The sequence below is a fragment of the Lycium barbarum genome, chromosome 3, assembly GCF_019175385.1.
Source record: "Lycium barbarum isolate Lr01 chromosome 3, ASM1917538v2, whole genome shotgun sequence".
NCBI lineage: Eukaryota > Viridiplantae > Streptophyta > Magnoliopsida > Solanales > Solanaceae > Lycium > Lycium barbarum.
Window position 1 is genome coordinate 122,325,853 of NC_083339.1, and position 26,366 is coordinate 122,352,218.

Sequence of the window (26,366 nt, forward strand, 5' to 3'; positions counted from 1 at the left end):
GAGAAAGAAAAGAAGAGGGCAACAGATAAGGGGAATTTTGTTGAAAAATTTACTGGACATAACTACCTGTAAGACTTATTTATTAATAATAGTTATCTTTTATTTTATTTATTTTTAATAGCTTAAATTAATTTCAAAATTACCAGTTGTAACTGACCTACAAGCGTCTCTGTATTTCCCTAAACTTACGGCCCATGTTCCCCAATAACTCCCAATCTCTTCCCTTTTCAAATTAATTTCTCTCCCATCTTCAATATTTTCAACCGTATTATACGCCCATTATCTATCATCATTATTATCACGATTCCATCTTCCTTAATCGTTACCCACACAGTGTAGGTAACGAATTTTGATAATTTATTAGAATTTTTTTACTTTCTTTGTTGTATTTCTCTATATTTATTCTTATATTTCATTGTTTTCTTTGTTTCTTTTTCATTCCTTTTTTTTTTTTTTTTTTTTTTTTTCTGTTTTCAGCCATTGTTAGAGTGTTTAAAACAAGATATAATTCTCCATTTTAATGGCGGAAAGAGATACTCCAAGTAGGAATACACGAGGTAGTCCTCATGCTTATGATGATCCTAGTTTCTCTTTGGGATTTTCACAACAACTTCCAATTGCAGGAGAATCTGCTAAAATTGCTGTTGAGAGAAGAAGCAAGAAGATTCATGACCCATCAAGGATGCGTCAACTTCCTCCAACTGAAGTTCCAAAACCGAGCAAGCCAAAAGATGTTGTACCAGTAAAAAAAGGTTCTAAAGTTGCTCAACAAAATAAGAGAAAAGTAACCAAGCCTTCTTCAGACGTTAAGGGTAAAAATGTTGTTAAAGATGTAGATCTGGAAGAGGATGAACAGGTATTGATGACATTTTTCGATTTTGTTGTTTTGTATTTCACTATATTTCTGTATATTTCAACATAATTGGATATGCAATTCAGTATATTTATGTGTATTTAATAAAATCTATATGTGCATCAACTGTAGTTTATATCATATACAACATAACTGTGGTAGTTGTTTTTCGTAGTTGACTGTATTTCATTATATTTCTATGTATTTTCACAAGTACATATGTTTATTATTCTGTACTTATTGATTTTAAAAGATGTGTTAGTTGTGTTATGCAATTTTTTTTGTGTGTATATTTTTCTTGGATATGCAATTCAGTATATTTCTTGTGTGTGTCTATGTTTTATACAATTGTTTCAGCCTTAACTTAGTGTTGCATTTTTATTTTAGGAAACTAAATTCTATGTTAGGAGTCATCCTGAAGAGGCTCCATCGATGCAACGGTACACTAATATCGAGGTGTTCAAAGATATCAAGAGTAAGCTAACTGTTCCACAGTTAGAGATCTTTTCCAAGACAATATTTGGGAAATTCCTCGGAATGCAGCACCTGGAGGTTCAAGCACAGATTTTTAGGTGCTTCATGGTAAGAGAGCTCAAGGAGAGCACTTCTGATTGCTTTACAATTGATATAAATGGTACCGTATTGAGATTTACCATTAGAGAATTTGCCCTTATGAGCGGGCTAAATTTTGTAGCCGATGAAGGTCAATTTACATACGATGAGGAAAAATCGAATAGGATTATGGATGTATATTTTGGTGGAACTAGGAGTAAAGTAAAAAGATTGGAGTTCATTGATTGCTTTAAGAATAAGTGTTGGGGAGATAATGATGAGGACGCTGTTAAGTTTGCAATTTTGTTTTTTATAAATAGATACATCTTTTGCGGTGAGCCTGGGAAAACGAATATACCAAGGGTTCATTTTGAAGTGGTTGAGGATGGAAGGTATGTAGATTATCCATGGGGCAAAGAAGCTTTTAACGAGTTGATTAGAAGCATCAGCAAGAAGTATTCTGCCACAACACAGTATTATAGGATCCATGGGATGCCACTGGCTATGCAAGTTTGTCTTTATAAGTGTTGTTCAAGAGTTCCATCGTATCTCGCTATTAAATCCGGAAATTCCATTCCAAGAATGTTGAATTGGAGGTCCATCGACAGTCAGCCAAAATACAATATTTTGATGGAAGGCATTTTTAGAGACGACAAACAGTTGGTAATATTCGAACACTCTAACTTATTCTAATGTTTTTTCATAGCATTTTATTTTGCAATTATGCCTTACTGATTTTAGTTTGTACTCCACTGTTCTACTGTCGTATTATTGCTTTTCTGGTGGTTTTTTTCCTGTTTTTTTGTATTTCACTATATTTCGGTGTATTTCCTTTTGCATTTTCACTATACTTTTTTACATTTCACTATATTTCTGTGTATTTCTCTGTATTTCAGTGTTCAAAATGTAAGTGTGAATAGTTTTATAACACACTAATTAAATATTTATTTCTTTCTTCTTCAGAGCTGTACATTTGTAAATACAATCCCCACTAGCAGTGAGTTGGAGAGCCTCCAATTGCCCGATGTTGTTGTTTGTCGAGATACAGTAGACAAAAATGTCTTAGTTGATGCCCATGAAGGTACCCAAGTCACAGATATGCCAGTGGATGACTTTGATGATTTCAGTACTACTCCCCCCCACCTTTCTAAGGGCAAACAACAACAACGGACGAATCAGACATATTCTCCACCTTCAAAGAGACGCAGACAACTTCCTACAACAGCTTCCACATCTAAGAAACAACAAATCCACACCGAACAACAAACAACTGTGAAGAAGAGTCACAAGGATCAAAAGGTTGCTTAAAAGCCTATTTTACAGAAGTCTGCTTCACCAAAGTTGAATGAACAAACGAATAGACCCCAAAACACCACAGTCCTACGTGATGTCCCTACTGTATCCATGAAAGAGGAAATGCAATTGCTAAGGAAAGATTTTCAAGTTTTCAAGGAATCAGTAAGTGATTTTAGTTACGAAACAAAAAAAAAAATTGGTGTATTTAATTTATTGTTTCTAAACAAATTGAAATACTATTTTTGTTTAAATATTAGGTCGTTGGTGAGTTCACAAGTGAGTTGTCCAAGCTTCGAACTTTCATGGATGACAACTTCAAGAAGCTATTTGAAGCAATCAAGGGGAACAATTCTGTGGACAAGGTAAATGTGTGAAATAGCAATTGAACTAACATTTTAGACACTTATTGCGAAATACAATTTATATTAATTCATTTTTTATGTGAAGGCTGCCTATAGTGAGGCGCCGGAGCATCAAACTGATGCTGGGCTACAGTTAACGCTTGAAGAAAACTTACGTCATGATTCTACCATTCAAACATCTCCTCCGAAACATGATGATGAGTCAATTAAGGTAAAATGAGTTTGTGACGTGAAATCCATCTTTTAAAGTTATGTTGTTGTGCATTGTATGCACAAAAAAGTATATGGTTGCCATGTTCCAGTCTATAATTTTAAAGTTATGTTTTCCTCGGTATTTTATATTTTACAAACTTTCGTATTTTATGGCGTTTCGTTTGTATTTCACTGATACAATTTTCTATTTTACATTTTTTTTTTTTGTATTTCTATGTATTTCCACCCCCACAGAATCAATCTAATCCTGGCCCTATTTCTGTGTATTTAGTAATTCTCCAACCTTATATTTTTATGTTATGATTTTGTTTTAAATTTTGATTTTTTCTTATTCAAAAAGGTGTTGGACCAAAGTTACATGAGGAAGTTCCGGAAATTGTAGTGACCGTCGGAAATTTAAGAGCAGATACACGTAAAGCTTCATCTGAAGAGATTAATCGGGCGGACGAAGGATCTTTCAACTCAACAGAGGTAAATTTTACATTCAATCTTATAGATCTTTTCAAGATACTGCTATACTTAACATTTATTAAATCTCTTTTTTTTAGGGAATGGTCGCAGAGATGCTCATTGAGTTGCCTCTAGAAACTCGTGTACCAGAAGCAGGTGCGGGATTACAACCCGGGGACATCACTGATCATTCAATTTTAGAGACTCCACACAGGTTCGATGAGAACATTACTAAGTCACAATGGTTGATCCCTGACAAAATATTACCAAGCCAAATAGGTTCGTCAGGATTATCCGTGTTTCATCAAACGGGTCACAAAGGATTTGTTATGCCAGTAATGTCTGCTGATAAAGGAATACAATAGCCAGTGATTAATGCGGAAGTTGTAATTGCTTAACCAGATTTTATTCCAACTAGGATAGTCAAACCTAGTAAATACTTCAGTTCACCTTGCATGACTAATTACGGCTCTGCAGAAGCTTCTGTTCAAGACCCCACACCTTCCATTTTTAAAAAGAAGCATCCATTTGTTGAAGATCCAATTAATGGCCCGCGAAATACTTCGCTTATTCAACAATACCGGAATTGGCTTGAACGGGATCTACTTCTAAGGCATGATAAAAAGTAAGTTTGAACGTATTTACCTTTTTAATTTATATATTCATTCTTTCAGCAAAGTAAACTTTTCAAAATGAAAATAAGTGATTGTTGTTATTTAGAAAGGGTAAGGAAAGCCGTTACAAAAAGAATAAGCAAGCTTTGGATCCAGATGACATCAATTTTGGCTTCAATTTTGGTGTGTTACATGTTGATGACAAAAACTGGTTCTATCTCTTATCGATGAATGGCCAGTCTTGGAATGATGAGGTGCTATATTTCCCATTTCTTTTTTTCCCATATTTCTCTATATTTCCTATATTTCTCTATATTCCTTATGTGTATTTCTCTATATTTCCTGCATTCAAACTGCATATTTCTCTACAGAAGATTATTTCATTTTTTTTTACCAGTATCCATTAGACCAATTTCATTTTTTTTGACAGCATATTGATGTGATTTTTTACTACTTGCGGAGTAAAGGCAAGTACGACAAGGATAAAAGATTCAAATTCACAACTGTTAACTGTATGTTCTTCTCCAAAATTGATGAAATTCATCCTGCATATGCTAATCCGGAGGGGACCAGTAGTGTTGCCAGTTCGAAGAACGAAATATGCGAGTACATTAACGGGCATAGGATGCTGGCTAATGTGCCATGGCATACAGTTGATTGTGTTCTCATCCCTGTCAACATCAAAGAGGAAAATCACTGGATCTTGATTGTAGTGCCATTCACTGACAGGTATTCCTACTCTTTTTTTTTAAAATTCATTAAATCTGCATATCTCCCTGTATGTTCCTCCTATTTCTATCCCACAAGGTCCGTATGAAATTTAATTTACCAACCTGTTAACCGAGCTAATGTAATATTCTTTTACGTGCAGGCGTCTGTACATCTACAACTCATACCGAGCTGCTGGTCATGATGTTGTTGTTAGAAGAGAAATACACAAGATAGCTACCCTATTGCCACATCATCTACATTTGTCTGGATTTTACGAGAAAAAAAAGGCATCGATTGGATTAACCACTCATCATACAAGGGCAAACAACATACTGATGACTTTCATGTCATGTATGTGAACGACTTGCCACAACAAGCCTCTGGCAGCATGTATGTCTTTCAACATCAGAGTTCCATTTTTTTTTTCAAAATTCTCAACCAATAATCATTTTTATTTTTTATTTTTTCAGGGATTGTGGTGTGTATGTTGCCGCATTTGCTGAATACTTTTGTTCTGGACGAGGCGTTCCATCTGAAATCGATGCAAAAACACTACGTAATAAATACGGGGAATTACTATGGGAATACGGATGGCAAAAGGCTAATTTGAATGCCTTCAGTGACAATGAACTGCCGCCAAGACCAGTTAGGCCTGCCATAGATTACAACGCGGTCGACACAGTAGTTGTTAATTAGTCCACTAGGCTTTAATGTTGAATCGTTTTTCACAGTACTGTTTTGCTGACCATTTTTGTACATTTTGTTGTGTTGTTTTGTTAAGAATTGACAAATGGCAGTGTTTTTTCATCAATGACTTAACTAATTTCTTTCACGACTATTTTTTGTTTAAGTCTCCCATATTTTTATTTATCGTTTAATGAAAACAACCTCTGGTGTATTTTCAATATATTCCAATGTTATATACCCACTCTTCAATTCGACAAATTATTCCAGGTGAACTGGAATACTCTTACATTTTGAACACTGAAATACAGAGAAATACACAGAAATATAGTGAAATGTAAAAAAATATATAGTGAAAATGCAAAAGGAAATACACCGAAATATAGTGAAATACAAAAAATCAGGGTTGTATTCCAGCACCTGCTTCTGGTTATTCCAGTCCTAATGCAACTTAATATTTCTTAAACATTTCACTTATTTTTCATTTTAACGTCCGTTAACACCGAATTTTATGCAATATTATTATGAAAATGAAGGACAAAAATTACAGAATACAACGATGAACCAAAAATTTCTTTATTTAATATTTTTGGGGATAAAGTTTTTTTTTAAAAAAAAACAATTACAATCTAAACATCTACTTCTTACGTGGCTCATTGGGACAAGAACGTCTATTGTGACCAAGACGTCCACAAGTACTACAAGCATTCCTACGTTTACCAATCATCGTCTCCATTAATGGTTTATCTCGCTTTTTCTTTGGCCTTCCCGGGGGTCTCTTGTATCTTGGTGGCAAAACAACTTCATCGCATATGTGTGTGGGAATATTCCACTCACTCTCATCAGGCAGAGGATCCACAGGCACATCATACGTCTTAATCACTGTCTTTGGTTTGAATAGGTCTGAACAATATTCATCAGGCATAAGACTTTTAATCTTCAATACAGCCCATGCATGTGGACATGGTATCTCGTCCTTTTGGAACATCCGACAACTGCATGTTTTCTTTTTAAGATCAATTATGAATCGCCTTGCCTCATCCTTTATGGTATACACATATTCAGTTGATGGTTCAACCTAATCAAGAAGAATGTGTCAGACCAGAATACATTGAATATTAACAACGATAAGTAATATGAAATACATGGAAATATACAATCCAAACAGAATTAATTAATATGAAATACATGGAAATATACAATCCAAACAGAATTACTTAAGTACCTTCTAAAATATGCTGAAATATATTGAAATATATGTAGGCAGACTTCAACAAAATAAACAGTAACATGCCGTCATACGTAGAGATTTACATTCGTTTATTGATAACAATTGCTGGAATGCATTACCAAGTGTTGTGAATGTGTATGTACCGTTCCTCCAATTAGTGCAATTCCATCTCCCAAACATCTTCCTCACTTCTTCAAGAAAATCGAAAACAGGCAACTCTCTTGCTGCTACCAATTTTCCATTAATACATTCGGCTATATTTGACGTCATTGTCCATCCTCTGTTAACGGGTAAATACAGTCGAGCCCACTTTTCCCTTCCAGCATCCTCCAAGTACTCTTTTACCCGAAAATCAACCTTCTCAATCTTCTCTATCAGCTTATCAAACTCAATCTGTGTGTATGCTTTTGCAAGTGCATAGAATACAGGACTCAATACTTTACCATTCGACTTGTATTTCGTGGTGACATTTTTCCATAAATGTCATATGCACGCCAAATGTGGCATAGTTGAATACACTCTACTCACCGCCTTAATGATGTTCTCATGTTTGTCTGATACAACACACATGTTATCCCTATTCCCATAAGCTTGTTTGAAATGCTCAAAGAACCAGGTCCAAGACTTATCGTTCTTTGAATCTATCACACCATATTCCAATGGTAGAATATTACCTGCACATACATGTTTTGTGTATTATTACAGTGAAATATAGCATAAAGCATATTGAAAATACATTGGAAATAGAATGAAATACAACGAAATATACCAAAAAATAGAAAAAAAATGTATTTAAACATTTTGGCATCTACCTGTACCATCCAACGTGCTGGCTGATACAAAAGTACCATTATATGTAGTTTTAAGGTGGGAACCATCTACTACAACTATTGGTCTACAACAATCGAAGCCTTTTATGAACGCTTTAAGTGCTATAAACAAATACAAGAACTCGTTTTGTTGTGATTTGTGCATTCTCACATGTGATCCAGGGTATGTTTTATCCAATATGTACACATATCCCGGTAACTTCTTGTATGATTCTGTTGGTTCCCCTTTTAATTCATTCATTGCCTTTTCTCTAGCCCTCCAGGCCGTCATATAAGAAACATCAACGCCATAGTCATTTTTTACGTCGTCTACTATATCACCAGGTGTATATTTCCTCTTGTGATTTGCTATTTTTGGCTTAACAACTGACGCACCAATCAACCAACTTGTTGCTTGCCTTTGGGAATACACTTTGTCCTTCAATGGACACGTATGTTCGTCATGAAAAGATCTCACTCTGAACATTTCAGAGTTCGCAATACTTGAAGCTCTGAATTTCCAACGACAATCAGTTGAACAGCATACCAGAGTGTAACTACATAAACCAATACAAAAAAAGAACAGTCAGATTGAAGTTTCAAACACATACAAGATCCTAAATACATTGTCTATATATACTGAAATGGTTACATAATGGAATTAAATAATTCAAACAGTTCGTATTTCACTGTATTTAATTAAATCCAACTGAAATGTAATGGCAATACAACAGTTTACGTCACTGTATTTCAATGCATTTCTTAGTATATTTCAATATATTTCATAGTATATTTCAATGTATTTCATATTTTTAGGTGACTAACATACCTTACGGCATTCGACCTCTCTGTCCTGAAATTGAATCTTTTGCGAATTGCATAATTCGCCATAACATTCTTCAGAGTGTCCTTATCTTTGTAGATTTGATCAACAAAAACATCCTTATGTTCCTTGTTCAAAATTATCCAGCCATCGTTGTTTTCAAATAAAACAACAGCCTTAGCACAATTCGACGCATCCAAATCATTTGAATCAACTACGTCCATAGCATACATATAATCATTAAATTCAAGTTGAAACATATCGTCTCCAACTGTAGATTCGCCTGACACAAAATTCCCAAGATCATTATCAGTTATGCTAACGCACAACGGATATGCTTTAAATCCCCTGTTTTCTCTCTTAAGCTCAACATACACCCTTACTCCCATATTGTTGCGTATTTCCATTGGCATGTTGTCTCCTTCAACAACATATTTTATTCATATCGTTTTCCTGCTAATATCAACACCTAACTGAATTGCTATAGTTTCAACCAAATCACCGTATGAACAATAATCTTTGAAGACAACTGCGTCTAGTTTGTAATCAACAAAGCAATTCTGTTCATTCCAAAAACCGGAGTGTCTGATCACTGTTGTTATGCTTGACATGTTTCGTTTTGATAATTCAACAAAACTAGAAGAACAGTGACTGCATTGGAAAAAAAAATCATCGTTCCAATCACAGAAGATTGAATAAAAAAAACAATCACACAAATCATTGAAAATTTGAAACATACCTTTTGTAGAATCTGAAATATAAATCTGACCTTCACTAAAATTCCATATATACACTCGTTCGTATCTTATTGAGTGTATTTCAACTTGATTTTGAAGAATTCGAATGTAGAAAACAGACCTCAAAGAGATTCTTCTGTAGTTGGATCTTTTTAGATCTTCAGTATTTTTTTGAATTCAAAAAGTTTTGATTGTGATAAAAGTGGAGAGAGATACATAATCTGTTATGGAAGAACATTCATTACGCGTGATTAATGGGAAGATTTAAACTGAATCCCTGAATTTAAAAAAAAAATCCATAAATACGGCCTAATTTTACTCACCAGTGTCGGACGTTCCGTGTATTTCACTATATTTCAAAAAAATGAAATACACGCGTTTCAACTAAAAAACCAGCTACGCTTAGTAAATAACAATTTTATAGCTATTTCTTGTTACAAGCTACTAAAAAGTAGCTATTTATGTAAGTTTTACAATTTTGTTTTAGGTGGTCCCTGTGATTTTGTTCCATATAGAAAGGGTCACGTTATTTTGGGATATATTGTTGGGCGTGGGATCCGCAGAAAAAATGAAAAATGAAAAAGATTAATAGGGACATAGGAGGGAAATTTTATTTTTATGGACCCCATAATTTAGCACATGCACCCTTTATAAAAATAACAACAAAAGAAAAAACAAAAATTTCCTTTCCATTATAAAAATCCATTTGCACCATTCCAAGGCCCATAGACCCAAAAAACCTTTTCATCATTTTTCAAACCCTACATATTATAAAAGTAAAATTTACTTGGCATAGCTTACATTATTACCTATTTATGGAACATAACTAAACTTTACAATAATTATATTTAGTAGCTAAAATATAACATATTTACTTCCTATAGCTATCACTTTTTTAACACTAATCTGATAACTTCCCACCCACTAAATTTAAGCAAAAAAAAAAAGTCCCTCTCTCCTATCCCCCTAAATACACGCCATTATGCCCAATATCCCTTAATTTCCTCCAAATTCAAATCAATTTTACAATAGTTCAACTTTCTTGTTTATCTCTAATTAACTACTCATTAATTTCACTCATAATTCAAATCTAATTCCCAAAAAAGGTAAGATTTTATACTGATTTTTACATTTCACCGTGTATTTAACCTATATTTTCGTTTTTTTTTTGTTTGAATCAGCAATGCAACTCTAAATAATTAATTATCACTGTTTGTTCTTGGTTGTTTTTCATATATATTTTGGCTATATTTTAATTGTACTTTGATTATTATGTTCAATATTACTTATTCTGGTTTCTGTTGACTATATTTCAGATATATTTTTCATATATTTTGACTATATTTAGAAAAATTTCAGAAAAATAAAAAAAATAAAAAAGTTGCAGTGAAAACGTTGTTACTTCAATTATGACTATATTTTGGCTATATTTTAATTGTATTTTGATTATTATGTTCAATATTACTTATTTTGGTTTCTGTTGACTATATTTCAGATATATTTTTCATATATTTTGACTATATTTTTTAAAATTTCAGAAAAATAAAAAAATTGCAGTGAAAACGTTGTTATCTCAATCATGAACTCAACTTGAATTCGATATTTCAACAGATGAATTAAAATATATATTCGTCGTTTAAAATGAGCTCTGTTCACTGGTATGATATTGTTATTTTTCAAAGTTTTTTGATGAACTAGTTTTTGAACCTTTTTTTTTTTTTTTTTGTTAAAAATATGAATGTACTTTTTGAATTCAATTTTTTTTTGAATTTGTTAGCTGTTTGAATGAGATATGAGATCATATATGGAATGGGAGGATATTTGTGTGAATCAGGGAACATTAAAAACTGATTTTAATTTAAATTGGAATAGATTTTGTTTCCATAAATATAACACTTTCAGTTTTCTCAGCGTGTGTATTTCCGTTATATTTATCTTATATTTAAGTCAACGCGTCTACTAGCTAAATATAGATCCTCCGGCTACGATTTGTAAATGTAGAACATGTAGTTATAGATTGTTAGAAAGAACAAAAAGATAGCTGTTTGTGAAAATTTTACATTATAAATTGGAAAGAACCTTAGAAAAGAGGAGGGACCTAATACTCAGCCGTCACTTCCATAACACTGACACCTAAAAAACCTAGACTGACACACAATCCATAAAAAATATTGAGATATACCCACCACCTTCTAAACACCATGACAGTAGCTCCAACAACACCACTGTTTCCTCTCATCAACATCTAAAACCATCAGTCCTCTCTTCCTGATGACTTTCAATAGAGGTTTTCTAGTTGGTATTTAAAACTTTCTGATCTAAGCTAGGCGAGGTTACAGCTTGAGGTTGCCGACGAGGTTTCGGTTCTAGTTTGCTGTTTTTTTTTTTAAGTGGGGTTGGACGTTAGTTGCTGTATAAATTGGGTATTCGTCTAAAGGGGTCCAATTCTATTTTTTGTCTTTTGTCTTGAACTATAAATAGAATTTTTTGGATGCTATCTGCTATTTTGGATTGAGATGATATAATGCCATGGTTTCTTGTCATTTTATTTATTATACTGTAGCATGCAACTTGGTCTTTAATTTGGTTTCGTGCTGTTAATAGCTCTTGGTTATTTGTTCTTGAGAATTGAGATTAGTTGATAAAATTGGTTCTTTACATTTTTTTTTTCTCTTTCACGATTTAGGAAATCAATAGGCTACTGTGTGAAGGTTAATAAGCATTATATGTAAATGACTATTAAAGTTTCACTGATTTATGTTTATTGAAGTTTGAATTTCATGGATGCTAACATGTCATTATCATGATTTGATCATTTGATATGTTCATTCATGGCCATAGTTAGAAAGTAATTGTTTGAGTTTTAAGTTAGGCTTGTTTAAACGGGTCTGGAACCAAAATGCCTCCAAAAAAAACATTTTGAACCAAAATACCCCAACAAAAAAAAAAAAAAAAAAATGTTACCAAAATGCCTTTAGCGCAGTAATTTACTGCGCTAAAGCAGTTAACGGGGACGGCTCCGTTAACTGCTATAGCGCAGTAAATTACTGCGCTATAGTCCCTCCATTTTTTTTCCGGCCTTTTTGGTTAACCCTTCTTCCATTACACTTTTTAACGTACTTTGACCATAGATTAATCATGTTTCGGGACCCCGAAACTTCAATATTTTATATAGACCCCTACTTATTTTTGTGCGATTAATAAGGTAGGATCAATACATCAAAGATACACAAAAGTTCGGATGGCCGTTTTAGTGGTTGAAAAGTGCTCGAACACCATTTTCGTTTGAAGGCTCGCTGACATTAGCTTGAAGTTTTTTACGAATACTTAAACTTGTTCATTAATAATTAATCAAAAGTTAGTCAAAATGACAGCATTCATACAAAAAAAAAAAACTTAATTAAATTGCACCATTCATTCATAACCTTGAGTAGATGAAAATACTTAACATACTAATTAATAAGAAAGCCAAACTTTTTAAAATACAATCATCAAAGTAAGAAAAAAAAATTAAAAAGCATTCATCCATTAATGCCTTTGAGTTGATCTTCCGCCACCACCGCGAGATGTGCCGCCACCACTAGAGGTACTTCCACCACGAAAGTTTCCTCCACCACGAGAGGTACTTCCACCGCGAGATGTAGTTTGACCACCATGCTGTAAGGGACACTTGCGCTTATCATGACCAACATAATTGCAAAATGAGCATTTTCGAGTGTATCTCCCCGGTGGAACATCCATTTCATTATGGATACGCGAGTATGCATTCTTTTTGAATTTACAGATAAATGCTATATTTTCAACCATTGAAAATGGATCCGGTGGCCAATAACTCTCACTGCCAAGTGGGTAGAACCTTCCAGCATACGTTCTTGCATAATGTTTAACTGTATATTCCTCAGCCATGTAAGAGGAGGCGTTTTTTCCCATTGCGATAAAACACTTGAAGGCATGAGAACATGGCATGTGATATGATTGCCACTTGCCGCATGTGCATGTTCTTGAATCTCACAAACTGTGTGGATGTTACCTCCTTTACCTTGGTGCACACTTGTTGTGAGTTCAAATATGCACTCTGCAGGGTTGTACTCCATCCAGTCATGTTTCTGAGCCTTATATTTGTGGTACTCAAACAGTTTTGACGGTTTTGGCATCCATCTTAGACCTTCTGTTGCATGTGCTTTGGCCTCTTTTGATCTACTGACGAACCGCTCCACAAGCTGCTTAAATTTCATTCTCACTATTGCGGTGACGGATAGTCCGCATGAAGATTTCAACAAGCCATTGAATGACTCAGAGCTGTTTGTTGTCAGCATACCCCATCGCCTACCTTCATTCTGGTGTAATGTCCATTTGTCTTTATCAATTGCATTCAACCAGTGAAATGCTTCCTCATTCGCCCGCTTAATAATGTCCATCTGCAGGTTAAACTTCTTCTCCTGATGCTCTATTGCAGCCGCCCACATCCAATTGCAAAGTGCTGGGATTCGATATGCCTTTTGGAAGTTCGCCTTCAAATGCCTTAAACAATAACGATGGTAGGTAAAGAGTGGCTGCCACCCCTGCAAATTGAACATATTGTGCAATATGTCAGCATTTCTGTCAGATATCACACATATTCCCATGTGATCCTTAATAACGTGTTGCCTTAAGTAGTCCAAAAACATACCCCACATACTAATGCTCTCATTAGCTGCAATTGCAAAAGCTAGAGGGAATATAGCTCCATTTGCATCCATTCCAACTGCTATTAGCAGCTTTATGTCATACTTCCCGTACACATGTGTTCCATCTATTGATATTACAGGCCGACAATGAGCAAAACCATCAATGCATGGTTTGAATGCCCAAAACACAAAATTAAAAATATTACCGGGCACACCAGGCTTCGATTTGAGCTTCCATTCAACAACAGTACCATGATTGAAGTGTTGTAAAGCCGCCATGTATCTCGGCAACTTCTTGAAAGAGCCCTCCCAATTGCCGTAGACTATCTCAGGTGCACGCCCGCGCCCAAGATACACCTTCCTCCTAGTAACAGTTTTGCTATATACTTTCAGGACGGCTGTAATACAATCTTTAATAGGGAACCTGAAAAAAGTTAAAATATCAGCATATAACAACAAGGAACATTATATTAACACCAAAAATAAAATAAACTTAGGCGAAGGGGATACCTTAGGTTTTTTCCAATGTCGCCAGCTAATACACGCGTAATCAAATTAGTATCTAAATTGCAATGATCATCTGGGAGGTCACCCATATCAAAAGTGTGCTTTGTGTAGAACTTTGAAATAGTTCACATCTTTTCAGCAGTTTCCTTACCGCGGAGCATCCATTCGCAGCCTTGATATTTTCGCTTGCAGACCAATCGCCAAAGTCTTCGTGTGGAATCGTCAACTTTAAACTCCCTCATCCCCTGGATGCAATAAATCTTAACAGCCCTTTGCAATGATTTTTTTCGAGCTGAAAATCATCCCTTTTTCAATATGAGTCTTTTGTTTTAAAAGAACCACAGGCTCTTTCCACAAACTCCGCCGAATATGATCATCATCCCTAGTAAATACAAGGCATCTGGGCGATCTTGAAGATGATCAAGATAGGGGATCTCATCGGAATGCCACTGAATCGGCGTCGACTCTTGCTGTTGAAATTGGCTTTGCGGTTGAACCGGAGTCGACTCTTGCTGTCAAATGGTTGCTGTGAATTCAGTTCCTCCTCGTGAGCCGAACTGTCCATCATGTCTTGCAACCGCTCTACTTGATGTTGAGGATTAGTTCCAAGCTCAATCTCATCGTCACTTTGCTCATCGTCACTTTCCTCCGCATTAGATATATTTCCTCACTATCGCTGGATGATGTCACTATATAATTCAGATAATCCGGACCATCCATAGCAGGCCTTTGCCTATAATTTGGTGCAACCACCACATTCTCCCTACATAAGAAATTAGGGTGTTTTAACTACTACACATCAAATAACACTATTGATGTTAAAAAAATAGACGTACCGATAGTAATCAACTGCACCGAAACTTGAGGAAGGACCATCGCTTTGAGTTGTTGGATAGGTTGAGGATGTTCCAACCTGATTCCTCCATCCCGATTGAGAAGACCGTCCGATATGATCCATATCAGGTGTATAACCCCTAAATAATATAATCGACATCATTAGTAGCATTCAAGTGCCATTACACATAATAATAATAATAATAATAATAATAATAATAATAATAATAATAATAATAATAATAATAATATTGTAAAAAATGAATATTTACCACTGCCCGTCAAATTGCTGACTTAAACTATTCAGAGGCATTTGGCTAGTCAAAATGCTTTCATAGGTACTCATGTCAGGGTAATTGTGTTGATAAGTAGGTTCCGCTTGAGTGACTTCGGTCTGAATTATAGACGGGGCTTCCCGACGAGGTCTATTTCGGGCTTCCTGAGGAGCCCTAGCCATGAATTCTAGTCGATTAATGGGCACCTTCTCTATATATATTTCAAGGACGTTTAAAGTTATGCATTGCCTATAATCATAAGGTGCCTTCAAATAATCAGTCAAAGAATCATCGTCTTGAATGTACCACTGTCCATAACTAGTTACACCTTGCGGTGTAAATGACATTGGATATTTTCCAATTATATTTAGATTAAAATCACTTCTACTAACTGGTAGTCTATTATACAAGGCTTGGAGTAGTTTTGAGAATTTTAAGTCAAGTGGAAACTTAACATGGTATTTTGGGGGAGAATCATAGCGCAAATTATTTTCCTCGAATATAATTTGTCCGTCCCAGAATAAAGAAACTCTAATTCTTAGAACATCTGCCATATTGTGAATAATTGAGGAGGAATACAAAATGCTAAAGCTAATTGAAACTTAGAATTTTATGCTTTTTTTTTGCCTTATACGAACTTGGTATTAATAGGATTTGAAGTTTGAATATAGAACCAATGCATGCATGCAATTACAGTGTCTTGCAGTGTTACGTCAAATCAAATTAAGTATGGAGTGTTGCATAACGCATGAAATAACTGCGTTATGTCAAAATAGCACAGTAAACTACTGCGTTATTCTGTCACAGCGCCTCACAACGCAGTAAAATAATGCGTTATGTCAGAATAACGCACTAATTTAATGCGTTATACTGGTATAACGCAGTATTTTACTGCGCTGTGTCGCTGCATCATATTGTCACGTCAACTGTCAAATAAAAAAACGTCATGATTCGAATCAAACTTTATATAATGTAATTTGACGAATAACTGTTACCAACACAACATTCCACACAAAATTGAGTTACGATGTCATTTTTTGACCAATTTAGAGATATTAATCGTGTTATATCGTTCACTCCAGCAAACATCTTTGAAGCAATGGGTAGGACCTGGGAACTAGGTGATGATGATTTTTATTACTCAAATAACCCTAACGACAGATTCAATCGAGAATACAATAATAAAATGAGAGAGGAGTGGGATTGACGTGTTAGGGAAGCTGAAGCACTGGAGCACAAGTTAGCGTCAGTAGGGCTTAAACGCCCAAAAAAACGTTCTATGTCAATGCCTCGCGGTGGAAGTACCTCTCGTGGTGGAGGAAACTTTCGTGGTGGAAGTACCTCTAGTGGTGGTGGCACATCTCGCGGTGGTGGCGGAAGATCAACTCAAGGGCATTAATGGATGAATGCTTTTTAATTTTTTTTTTCTTGCTTTGATGATTGTATTTTAAAATTTTTGGCTTTCTAATTAATTAGTATGTTAAGTATTTTCATCTACTCACGGTTATGAATGAATGATGCAATTTAATTAAGGTTTTTTTTTTTTTTGTATGAATGCTGCCATTTTGACTAACTTTTGATTAATTATTAATGAACAAGTGTAAGTATTCGTAAAGAACTTCAAGCTAATGTCACCGAGCCTTCAAATGAAAATGGCGTTCGAATACTTTTCAACCACTAAAACGGCCATCCGAACTTTTGTGTATCCTTGATGTATTGATCCTACCTTATTAATCGCACAAAAATAAGTAGGGTTCTATATAAAATATTGAAGTTTCGGGGTCCCGAAGCATGATTAATCTATGATCAAAGTACGTTAAAAAGTGTAATGGAAGAAGGGTTAACCAAAAGGGCCAAAAAAAAAAAAAGGGAGGGACTATAGCGCAGTAATTTAGTGCGCTATAGCAGTTAACGGAGCCGTCCCTGTTAACTGCTTTAGCGCAGTAAATTACTGCGCTAACATTTTTTTTGTTGCGGTATTTTGGTTCAAAATGTTTTTTTGGGGGCATTTTGGTTCCGGAGCCTGTTTAAACATATATCCATTTTTTTTACTTTCTCTGTTTCATTTGATGCATCCATAATTTATTATTATTATTATTATTTATTTTTTGTTATTGTGAGTTGCTGGGTTTCTTCTAATATGGAGCAGATATACTTTGTCTATTTTAATCTTTGTTTTGTTGTCTTATGTTTAGAATAAAACGTGTCACTACAGCTATGCATTTTTATGAGGAAACTGATGCATTTAATTATATTGAATTGCTCACTGTATTTTATTATGGAATTGGTTTGAGTTGCAGTTGACTAAATGTGTGCTACGATGAACTGAATGCTTTGTCACTATAAATTGGGTCACGGGGTCAATTTAAGCGTTTAAGGAATTATTAATTAATTGTGAGATGAGCGAGACGAGATGCGAATTATTTCAAATTTTATTGTCAAAGAAAAAGAAAAGAGCGGGAAAAACAAATTTTAAGGGAGCGAGATGGGTTGCGAATTTATTCAAAACCCGTTGTCAAAAGAGTGAAAATTAATAATAACCAAATAATTTTACGTCTCGGATTTTAGAGACAAATAATTGCCTTTAATGCTAGACGAGCTTTAGGCACGTTTTAAGACGTTTGTTTCAATTAAGAATGCGGTTACGCATCTTATTTCGAGACCTTTTTTAATAACTCAAGGATGCGGTTACGCACCTTGGTTAAACTCGTTTTAATAATTAATCTTGTTTCGAGTAAGAATGCAGTTATGCATCTTATTTTGAGACTCTTAAAAGATCTGGAATGCGGTTACGCATCCGAGTTAAAACCAATAAAAAGATCAACAATAAATGTACGAGCAAATCAAGGCTTGTAACGCAATATATCCAAAAATGATTTAAGCTAAAAGTATAAGTCGATAAAGCGACCGTGCTAGAACCACGGGACTCGGGGAATGCCTAACACCTCCCCGGTCAACAGAATTCCTTACCCGGTCTTCTGTTTTCGCAGACCAATAATAAAAGAGTCATTTCCTTTTGATTAGGGATTCATAAGGTGACTTGGAACACCAAAACTTAATTCCAAGTGACGACTCTGTAAATAAAATAATCCCTTTTCAAAATCGTTACTCCAAATGGAAAAAACCCTTTAATAATAAAAACCCGTGTACGTTCATTCGCGCGGGCCCAGAAAAGGGGTGTGACACTTGGGTATCAATTCAACTTATTCATATGCCTAGATGTATTAAACCAAGGGTCACGCGAATCTTGCTAAAAGTTTTCCAACCAAATTAACAAATTTCATCCTAGGCTTTTTCAAGCCCCGAAAAGTTTTATATGAGAACACCCATTTAGCCTCAACTAGCTATCCTATTCCTAACTCAAGTTATTAGATGGATTTAATGACCCAAATTGTTGCTACTAACTCTTTTCCTTACCTCTACTTTCTTTTCCAAGCAAAGTAATCGTAATAACGCTCAAGTAATGTTGTACACCATCATAAGACATTAAAGCATGAAGAGTTAATAGAGAATACCATTAGCATATAAATGAAGTATAAATATGAAACTCAATCACATAACTAACAGATTTGGTCCCACAAACTTAGCCAAAGAGTTTAGCCACTAATATTCATCAAAAGTAAAGCAATAGTAAAAAGTGTATTCATAAAGCTTACAAAAGTATTGAATGGAGAAGATGACAAAAGTGAAAAGAATCTCTTAAAAGCTCCACTAAATAATAATAAATGAGCTCTACAAAAAGACAACTCAAAAGCAGTGGAATAATGAGTCCAAAACTCTAGAAAATCTATTTATAGACTTTTCAAAACGGGAACAATTTCCAGACAAAAATACCCCTGCGCATCTGGTGCGATTCACACTTGGTGTCGCATGTACAACCTGCGAGTCGCAAGTTTCACCAAAGCTTCGCAGGTACTGCATCTTCAAGCAGCTGTGGTGCAGCCACTACTAAAAAACTGGCAAAACTCGACGACAAAACCCGACGGACCACGTCGGTTTTCAATGAAATCGACGGGAAATCGACCCTTTACGGTCCGTCGGTTTATATAGCCTCGCTTTTTGAAAACCAACAGATCGCGTTGGTTTTTTGCGAGGGACTGCGTCGCTTACGTGGTCCGTCGATTTTTATCCAATAATTTTAAAAAATTAAAAAAAAAAAAAAACGACGGACTAAGCCCGTTTTTTTTTTAATTTCTGATTTTTTATCTTAAATAAAGACAATATAAATTTTATGAAAAAATGATGCACTCCTTTGGTTTTTTATTTAAATTATTTTATTTTAAATAAAAAACCGACACTGTGCGTCGGTTTTCTCAAAAAATTTAAGAATTAATTTTCAGAAAACCGACGGACTGAGTCGGTTTTCTGGAAAATTTCCAAAATTAATTTCTAGAAAACCGACGGACTGCGTCGGTTTTCTGGAAAATTTCCTGCATGCAATTGCTGCAGCCACACCTGCACAAAAACCAGTACCAAAAGCTGCTCAAAACTAACATTAAAATGCTCCAAATTAATTCTAAAAGAGCTACAACACATAAAATCACCCTAAGTAATAATAAAACACATCAAACACTATCTAAACACATCAAATATGATCTAAATAGACCTTCAAAGTTCAAAAATATTTAAATGTCCAACCAAAAATACCATTAACTAGTTTTAAATATAAGTCCATAAAACATAAGTCCATTATTAAATCCAAAATACTACAACTGATCATCTGGTGTCCGGGCTACGTAATCACTGTCATCATCATGTGCATCATCATCTTCTGGGTCGGAGAGGGGGGAGGGGGAGGGGAGAAGGGGCACACCAAATTGTCCACATGCAATGTGGCTTTTAACTTGTGCCATGAGCGATTCAAGGTTCGCTTTCATGGAGTTACTTTCCTCAACTCTTTTTGCCTCAGTCTCAGCTAATTTCCTATTAAGTTCAGCAATTTGTTGCGCCATAGCTGTGACCCGAACATCATCAACTCCCTCGACTTGTCGAGAAGACCCTTCACCTCGCAATCCTGACCGAAGGTGACTTAAGTTGTTCCTTGGGCCTAGACTGTACGCTCTACTCTTTTGTACTCCCCAACTGCTCTACACCAAAAATTTATCTCTAATTCTGGTGGAGGACGGCTCGGCTGCTCAGGCTGAGTTTGGTTGTACTAGTTCACATCATCCATAAATTGCGTCTGTCTATTAAAAAATGAAACTTAGTATATAACGAATATATCATAATTAAACTTATATATAATTACTTAAATAATAAAATTATCACTTACATAGGAATTACGAGCCCTGTCCTCAACCCATACGGTCGGATCCGACTCCTGCTTCTTCTTTTTTGTGTGGGTCTTTAGGAATAGCTGATCTTGAGTCGGCATCTGTCCCGTAGCTTTTTTCTGCAAAAAAAAAAAAGTTAACGATAAAATTAATAACTCAATAATGATATATTGATCGTAGGTAACTTTAAAAGTATAAAATTACTTACCATTGTCCTAGCTACGTGCCCCTGACTTCTTGCATCCGCAGTGTGCAAAGAGCCACCTTTCTGGGATGCACGGGCAGCCTTTGCCTGCTCGGACTTGGCGATAAGCTTAAGAGTTCGTCAATATGCCTTAAGTTTCTCCCACTGTTCAGCGTTTAGCCATTGGGGCATCCTCATATACCTTCTAGCCCTCGAAAACCAATCAGACAACCTTGCACTCCCTTTCCTCTCAAAGTTTGCAGCAACCCTATCATTGTCCATTGGATTCCATGTACAATACATTTGCAAATCAAATAGCTAATGTTAGATGATTTATATAAAAGTAAATTCAAGTTATGAAATGTATAATAAGATGCATACGTTAAACTCTCTAAACATAGCCTGTCGAGTATCATATGGGATTTCACCCCATGAAGTATAAAACTGATCGTCATAAAGCCTCCGAACAACACCCAGCAAGACTTTTGTAGTTTCGTGATCTGGATAGTACCTGCAGTAAATCTAGTCAAATAAAGTCTACGTTTTAGTTTTGAGGTTATAGAAATATTATAGCTTAATAATTCTAACATAACTTAATAATTCTAACTTTGAAAAGCACAATCCCAACCAATTCTAAAAATTGAAAATTAAATCTAGTGAAATAAAGTCTACATTTTAGTATTGAGGTTATAGAAATACTATAACTTAACAATTCTAACTTTGAAAAGCACAATCTCAACCAATTCTAATTTGGAATGATCAATAACAATTCTAATAACTTATGGATTCTTACAAAAAGCACAATCCAACAAAAAAAAAACTAGTAAAATAATTAAAGTATACATTTTTGCACATATTCAACATCAATAATATTACAAACAATGATAACTAAGCTAATACAAATACATTGACAAAGAACATAAAATATAGCACAATCTCAAGCAAAATAAAAATAAAAATGACAAGTAAACTAGTCAAATAAAGTTTACATTTTTTCACAAATTCAACATTAATAACATTGCAAATGATGTTTAACAAAGATAAATAGACTAACATTAGGCCTAAAATCTATAAATAAAACTAAAATTGAAAGAATTTTAAAAGCCCTAATTTAAAAGAAACTAACCTCAATTTATTAAGTTAAAAACGGGGCTGGGGTAGGTGGGGGCGGGCTGCGCAGGCGGCGGGGAAATGGGCGGCGGGGCTGGGCGGAGGGGAGGGGAGGGGGGCGGCGGGTAGGGTTTTAGGGAATGGGGAGTTTTGTTTGGGAAGAGGAGAGAAAATGGGAAATGAACCCGTCTGGCCATTTTGTTAAAACAAAATCGACGGACAAAACCGACCCTGTCTGTCGGTTTTTTCTGTCTGTTGACCAGATTTTGACCCAAATTTTTTTTAAAAGAAAAACAGAAACCGACCCTGTCCGTCGGTTTCTTAAAAAAAAATTGTTTATTATTTAAAAAAAAAATGAATTGCAAATTATTTAAAATATTTTTAAAAATAAAACCGACGTTGTCCGTCGGTTTTATATTAATTTTTTTTTTAATAAAACCGACGTGGGACGTCGGTTTTTTTTTTTTTTGCGAAAATATATTTTCAAAATTCTGCCAAAAAAACTGACGTCGTCCGTCGGTTTTCTAATTAAAATAATTAGAAATGCAAAAAATCGAGGCAGTGAGTCGGTTTTCCGTCAGTTTTTTGTCCGTCGATTTTTTGCAGTTTTTTAGTAGTGAGTATCTGCTGCATCAGGTGAGACTCGCATGCATCACATGCGACTCACATGTGGTGCTCGCATGTGCTACACCACTATCTTCAGTTTTAGCCATCTCTATCATCAGATGTTGCAGCACCTGCGAGTCGCATGTACTACCTGTGACTCGCATGCAGTACATGCGACTCGCAGGTGATGTTTTGGTTCACTTTAGCTGGTTTTTGCTTCATTTTGCCTCAAGTTGCTTCCAACACTTGTGATTCTACAAATCAACACAAAAACATGAGAAACGACATCAAAAGTACTTGAGGATTCACACTAAGCAGTTGGCATCGAATGCGCCGTAATTTCACGACACATCAAGCCTCTTGCTTATTGGCTCGAATCTGACCTGTCAGTATCGCAACGTGTCATATTTTCATACGTTCACTTGATGTCTACTAATCTTGCCGTATTCAAGGAGAAAACTTGATGTCTACTAAGTTTTCTGAATTTTCTTTTACTCCATTTCTTTCCCCATAACCATCTCTACCACGAATAATCTGTTCTTTCCTCTTTCCTTCTTGTGATCTTGTCTCTTCCCACCAATATTGGCACGATCATCTACACCACCATCTTCTCTTTCCTTTTCATTTCTCGTTTTATTCTCCCACCACCCCACTGTTACCTCCACCACCGGGAGTAAATGCGCTAAAGATTTGAACATGCAATTAGAATGACTATTTTAATATAATGCTTGTATAGGCATCATTGGAGTCAACGGAGAAAGAACGGTGATTGATATATAGCATCATAGGAGTCAAACGACCAAAAAATATAAGCCGGTCAAACGACCAAAAAATATAAGCCGGTTTTTTAATTATAAATAATTTATTTTAAATTTTTATAGTATTCTTAATTAATACTCTCTCCGTTTTAAAATATTTATCTGGTTTTGACTTGACACCGAGTTTAAGAAAGTAAAGATGACTTTTAAATCTTGTGATTATTAATTAAAGATATATAGAGTGTATCAAAATGTCCTTTAGTCTTGTAGTCTTCGCTAGCGTTCGCCATTGATTCACAAAAAAAAATTGAAAAACTAAGTAGGCGTTTGGCCATAAGAATTATTCACTTTATTCCGGATTTTTTTTTTTTCACTTTTTTCACTTTTTAGTGTTTGGCCATAAGAATTCCGAATACAACTTGAAGTTGTATTCCGGAATACCAAAAACTTGTTTTTCAAAAAATTTCACTTTTTTCCCTTTTTTATAACTACATTTCACCAAAAACTACAATTTCAAAAACTATGGCCAAACACAACTCCACCTCTAAAATTCCCAAAAAAGTAATTTTTGTTTTTTGGTATCTATGGACAAACGGGGCCTAAATTTGGGTGAAGTTTTTCAAGTTGCGAAATTGTGTTTGGCCATAGTTTTTCAAAACATATTTCACTTTTTGTTTTGAAAAACATGAAACATTACTTATACCCATAAGTTCTAAAAACTATCAAACATACTCAACCATACAAAACATACATACTTGCTAATTTCAAATTACGCAAAACATGATATATTAACAACAATTGCTTATAACACACTTACTAGCTACTACAATTCGAATTACAATACAAAGATCCCTCCGTGCAAGAAAATTAAAACAATGGTAGTAACTAGCTATTTTTTAATATAATCTTCCCACATTGTACGAACAATCTTCGCTTTATAGAAGAGGTCTGCTTTAATTGTGGAAACATGGTAGATATGACTTTAATGAAGGAACATGGTAGATAGAATTAGTTGGTCATAAATAGATAGGTTATTTTGTAAAATACAAAAGTTTGGGATAGTTATAAAAGTTGTGAAAATGCCAAAACATAGATCTTAGCCCAAAAATATGTTTGAGCCAGAATTTGAAGATTTGTTTTCAAAGTCTGTCAAAATTTTATGGCCAAACAAAAATTTGAAAATAAAATTTTAAAATATGCTCCCAAAATCTATGGCCAAACGGGATCTTAGATATGTCATGTGAAAAATTAAAATTAAAAAGTTGTCAGAAAATGAAAGAGATATTTTTTAAAACGGAGTAGAAAAAGAAAGTAAGATTGAAATAGAGGGAATAATAACAATTATAAAATTATTTTATAATGTCTCATATTAAAATATTTAAAAAAATTCCTTTTTAAATTCTTGTCCAGCTAAATACGTCATTAATTGAAACGAAAGGAGTATTCTTCGTTTTGCGAGTATACTTGCATTTTTATTCTCCGTTGGTCTCATCTCAAGGGCAACTGAATTGTCACATCTGGTTTTAATCATACTCGTCTACAAAACAGGCGCTCTTTTACTGCACTTGACTTACACGACGTGAGCCAATCTTTGGCACCGCCACCGAGCCTAAAGCCACGGCATTTAGAAAGAGAAGCAAGTCAATTTTACTGCATTATCCAAGACTAGTGTCACTTGGCCAGTGCAAAGTTCGGGCCCAAATCGACATTAAAAATTCAATGTGTAGATATTTTTTTAGAAAAATTGTTCTTGGTTTTTTATTCTTGCAACTAGGGGTGTCAAAAAAATATGAAAAACCGATCGAACTGATCGACCCTAACCATACCGAACTGATTTATAGTATTTTTTTTAATAAAACCGTGAATTTTTATTTAAGCTTATAACCGTCCCGAACAATTAGAGTGGTCTTTTTAATTTATACAAAAAATCGAAAAATTCCTGAACCGAACCGAATAGCCTTACATGTATGAAATATATTTTATATATTACAAATATGTTAAATTGAATATATAAAATATATTTTATAAGTTCTATTTCAAATAAAAAAAAAAAATTGGCCACTAAATTTTGGGCCTTTAGTTGATTGGATTTAGTTTCAAAAGGATACCTCGTATACATAGTCATAGGGTCATAGATTTAGATGATTGAAGTAGGCATTTTTTGTTATAGTTAGCACTAACAGAAGTTTACCTCCATCTTGGTCTCCTCTACTATGTTGCTTGATGTATATGTATCAAATTCAAGGTGTGATTTCTGTGGCATACAAGCTAATGTTTGTTTTGGCTCAATTCAACATTGTTGTCTTTGGCAAGTTATTCTTCTCCCTGGTCAATCAGTGGTGGTGTATTCTTAGGCGACACTTTAAAACTAAAATAACTGAAAATTAACCGAACCGTACTGATACCGAAGAAAAACCGAGATGATGAGACGGTCTCGAAAAGTATAATTTTGGTTATACAAAATAAAATAACCGAAGAATTGTGATGGTATAATTTTTTTAAAATAACCGACCGAACCGTCCCATTGACACTCCTATTTGTAACATCAGTTTGACGTTTTCGACTTCTAAAATATTAAAGCATAAAAACGCATGTTAACGGAAAACATTTTTCTTAGTTTATATATATTAGATTTTTTTTAGGAAAAAAATCAATAATTGAAAGCTATTTTAATTTAATTTTTTGATTAAGTCCCCAGTGATCCAAATTGAGCTTTTCATATGTTAAATTAATTCCATCTGAGTTCTTTGAATTTAACTCATATTGGTTAACTTATTTTTTACCAAAAATATTTTGTAAAATACCGGATAATTAATG

General features: G+C 34.6%; 2 protein-coding genes across 2 annotated transcripts; one reads left to right on the forward strand and one right to left on the reverse strand.

Moving 5' to 3' along the window:
• Positions 1–520: 520 nt before the first annotated feature.
• LOC132631234 (uncharacterized) lies at positions 521–2,713 on the forward strand. Its single transcript, XM_060346836.1, has 3 exons — positions 521–856; positions 1,241–2,068; positions 2,369–2,713. The coding sequence occupies exons 1-3, from the start codon at positions 521–523 to the stop codon at positions 2,711–2,713; spliced, it is 1,509 nt and encodes a 502-aa protein (XP_060202819.1).
• Positions 2,714–6,372: 3,659 nt separating this feature from the next.
• Positions 6,373–8,987, reverse strand: LOC132631236 (uncharacterized). Its single transcript, XM_060346837.1, has 5 exons — positions 8,605–8,987; positions 7,779–8,332; positions 7,495–7,640; positions 7,156–7,359; positions 6,373–6,813 (listed from the first exon to the last, which is right to left on the reverse strand). The coding sequence occupies exons 1-5, from the start codon at positions 8,985–8,987 to the stop codon at positions 6,373–6,375; spliced, it is 1,728 nt and encodes a 575-aa protein (XP_060202820.1).
• Between the last annotated feature and the right edge of the window lie 17,379 nt (positions 8,988–26,366).

Excerpts from the sequence above, each read along its gene's own strand:
- LOC132631236 (XM_060346837.1), bottom strand. The coding sequence starts at position 8,987 with ATGGGAGTAAGGGTGTATGTTGAGCTTAAGAGAGAAAACAGGGGATTT. Across the intron at positions 7,641-7,778 it reads CAGCACGTTGGATGGTACAG|GTAATATTCTACCATTGGAA; the intron begins GTAGATGCCAAA and ends ATGTATGTGCAG. Across the intron at positions 6,814-7,155 it reads TTTTCGATTTTCTTGAAGAA|GTTGAACCATCAACTGAATA; the intron begins GTGAGGAAGATG and ends CTTCTTGATTAG.
- LOC132631234 (XM_060346836.1), top strand. The coding sequence starts at position 521 with ATGGCGGAAAGAGATACTCCAAGTAGGAATACACGAGGTAGTCCTCAT. Across the intron at positions 857-1,240 it reads ATCTGGAAGAGGATGAACAG|GAAACTAAATTCTATGTTAG; the intron begins GTATTGATGACA and ends TTTTTATTTTAG. Across the intron at positions 2,069-2,368 it reads TTAGAGACGACAAACAGTTG|AGCTGTACATTTGTAAATAC; the intron begins GTAATATTCGAA and ends TTTCTTCTTCAG.